This window comes from Trichinella spiralis (genome assembly GCF_000181795.1).
Source record: "Trichinella spiralis strain ISS 195 chromosome Unknown Scfld610, whole genome shotgun sequence".
Classification (NCBI taxonomy): domain Eukaryota; kingdom Metazoa; phylum Nematoda; class Enoplea; order Trichinellida; family Trichinellidae; genus Trichinella; species Trichinella spiralis.
In genome coordinates this window covers 226,716-229,622 of record NW_003527549.1, presented here as the reverse complement: position 1 = coordinate 229,622, position 2,907 = coordinate 226,716, and the positions used below count along the sequence as shown (strand labels likewise).

General features: G+C 31.9%; 1 protein-coding gene across 1 annotated transcript; it reads left to right on the top strand.

Moving 5' to 3' along the window:
- The first annotated feature begins 527 nt into the window (after window positions 1–527).
- Tsp_09861 (hypothetical protein) lies at window positions 528–2,665 on the top strand. Its single transcript, XM_003370599.1, has 8 exons — window positions 528–560; window positions 630–713; window positions 1,309–1,443; window positions 1,469–1,615; window positions 1,850–1,886; window positions 2,071–2,217; window positions 2,516–2,570; window positions 2,626–2,665. Exons 1-8 carry the CDS (start codon window positions 528–530, stop codon window positions 2,663–2,665), a joined length of 678 nt encoding a protein of 225 aa, XP_003370647.1.
- The last annotated feature ends 242 nt before the right edge of the window (window positions 2,666–2,907 follow it).

Here is a 2,907-nt window from a genome sequence, read left to right as displayed (position 1 = left end):
TCTTTTCAATGGGATGCGACACTCATATTGCATAAGTCGTCGTCCAGTTTGTAACTGACCATAATATCACTGGATTTTACTTTTCTTCAAATGAGAATTTTCGATAATATACATTTTTATCTTTTTAAAGATTTAAAAAAATATACTCTGATACACAACTTGACATTGTGTAGACTTCTCTCGAATCGGAAGTGTGCTTTTTGCCGTTGACTAGCATTCCTGTGCAAAATTCTCCACTTTTTACCTTGAACATATATTGCTACCATCCAAGGTGCAGCATCTATAGGTACATAATCAGTTTGTTCAGAATTTCTGAATTTTCTTAAATCATCAATTGCAGCTGTTCCACAATTCCAATCGTCCTTCAGAAAAATATTAACTGAAAATAATAATGCAGCCAATAATTATACGGACTTACGACTGAATCGAAGCCTGTTTTCTGTACATCGTAGAAAACTGCATATTTAGATTTGGAAGACTGTTGTTTCCTGAGACCGTACAGTTGCCATATTCTGTCTTCCACGCAAATGTACGCGTCGGCAACATTCTTTAAAGTTAAAGTTTTTTTTACAGGATTTAAAATTTTAAAGTAATAAAGCAGCAACAAGAATTTTTTACATCATTTCCAGAAGGCACTCCATCAACGCAAAATTCTGTGTTTTCATCAAAATCTGGAATTTCCTTTTTGCATTCTGCACTGTCGACCAATTTCGGTTTGTGAAGCTTCACTTCTTTTATATTTTTTCCTGTAATATAAGCAATTCATTAAAACAAACCAAAATTGTGCTCAATTTATCCTGTTTTCAACAAAAGGTATGCTTTATGGAATAGATGAACTTGATAATTAATACTGCTTACTTTTATTTTCAATTATGCAAACAAAACATTGCAATATGAATAAAGCTCAAGTTAATTGATTATTTTGAATTGATAAAAAATAAATGCCAACTGAATATTTATAAATTTTTATGCATTTAAATCTGTGTTAACTTCAAATTAAAAAAATCAAATAAAAAAGAGCATTTAATATACCTTTTTCTACCGTTGATGTCATGACTGCGCAATGGTGTTTCATTCGTTTCAGTTGATAAACACAAATTGGAAGCCAGCCACTGATAAGCAATGGTTTTTTTAATTTTAACATTACTACACCCTTCACAAGTGGATGACTCTTCACACTTTTTACTTTTATTACACTTGGATTGTCCTTAGTTTTACGTGGATTGCGAATTTTTATTTTTTTATAACTCGTTCTAAAGAAATAATATTTTCATCGCATGCTTTGTAAGAAAAACTTATTCATACGAGCCCACACAATCTTTGCTTGACAGGACAACATCCACTGTTAATCCAGGCATGACACGCTTCCCTACCAAATATCCCATGCATGCTCGGTTGTTAGCTTCGACCGTCACAAGCCAGGAAGCCTCTGCCGCAGGCAAAGTGTTATATTCTTCTTTGTAAACAGCATCATGGAGTTCGTGCTGATCCTGCATTCCACAATGCCAATATGCATTCACAAAAATCTATATTTTCATCAGTGAACAATTTTGCTGAATGTTGTTTTTTGCAAACATTTTTACCTGTAGAATGGAAATTACTAAGAGAAATTCCAGTTTATGCATGCTCAGATCAATGTTTCTTGCAGTAACAACGACATCCACTATAATAGATGCATTTATAATAAGAAAATGATGATTTGTTTATGTATTTTGATGCAGTATATTAGTCAGTTGGTGCTTGAACAATAGTTTCTACCTTATTTATATTTACATGTTTATAAAAGTATTGTTTCTAGTCAGATGTACATGTGAACGTGTTTACAATATATAAGAATTCATATATTTAGTGCAGCAATAGTATTTGTGCTTTTACGGTCAGTGAAAGTGAAAATAATGGATACAAATTATGAATATTTGAAGTACGAATTTACGAATATGCACTCGTAACAAATTGCTAGTCACGGTTACAAATAAGTAGTAATTTACCAAAAGTTATAAACAGAAGAGAGTAAGTGCGCATTAAACAATGATGGCTATGCAGAAATAACATAATTGATATGAGTTGCAGCTGTTGAGTTGAATAAAATACGTTTTGAATGCGTAAATTTAAACAGTGTCAAAAGTGACATAATTGCTTACTACCCAGAACAAGTAACATGGAAAAACACAATACACAACGTTGCTGTATTAACAACCTTCAGATGGCTAAAGTCTGGTAAATTTTGACACGGCTTGTAGTTTCTTCTTGATTTTTCTTTCGAACGCTATCCAGCAGTTATTTACTTTTCATTTTTACGTTTTTTTTACCTAGTGGAGTCAAAAAAACACGTAAATTGAAGTATTCGCCTTTTTTAGTCATACCTATATAGTAAAGTCTATTAGCTAATATAGTGACAATGGCTTTTTCAGCATATATGATCTTGTTTTCTCGATTTTTTGTTAACGCAACTGAATGGCACTTTTTTCTATTTATTTATGTTTATTTTATTTTTACATATATAATAATTTGTCAGTTGATACTTGCTTAGGCCATCTTCGTTATACTGTTGCCAGTAGTAGTCTTACGTTGTGATTTCTTTTATTTTATTAAGATAAAATTTTAAAAAATAACTTTCGTTTTTAGCTTTATAGTAGCGTGCAGTACCGCTATCTGCCGATTTTGAATAAAATCCATCAGCTTTTGTTCTTTACAATGGGTTTATAAGAAAATATACGAAAAGACTAACAAACTGTTAATCATCTGATTGCAGCTGAGCATAACTGTCATATTTCTGTTGTATAAAAGCATGTACGAATGAAACAAGCTGTTTATTTGTCTGTGGAAATACTTATTGTTCCAAACAGATGGTCGAAAACATGTTTTTGCATTGTTAGTAAGCCACCACTATATCGATTTTTCGTGTCC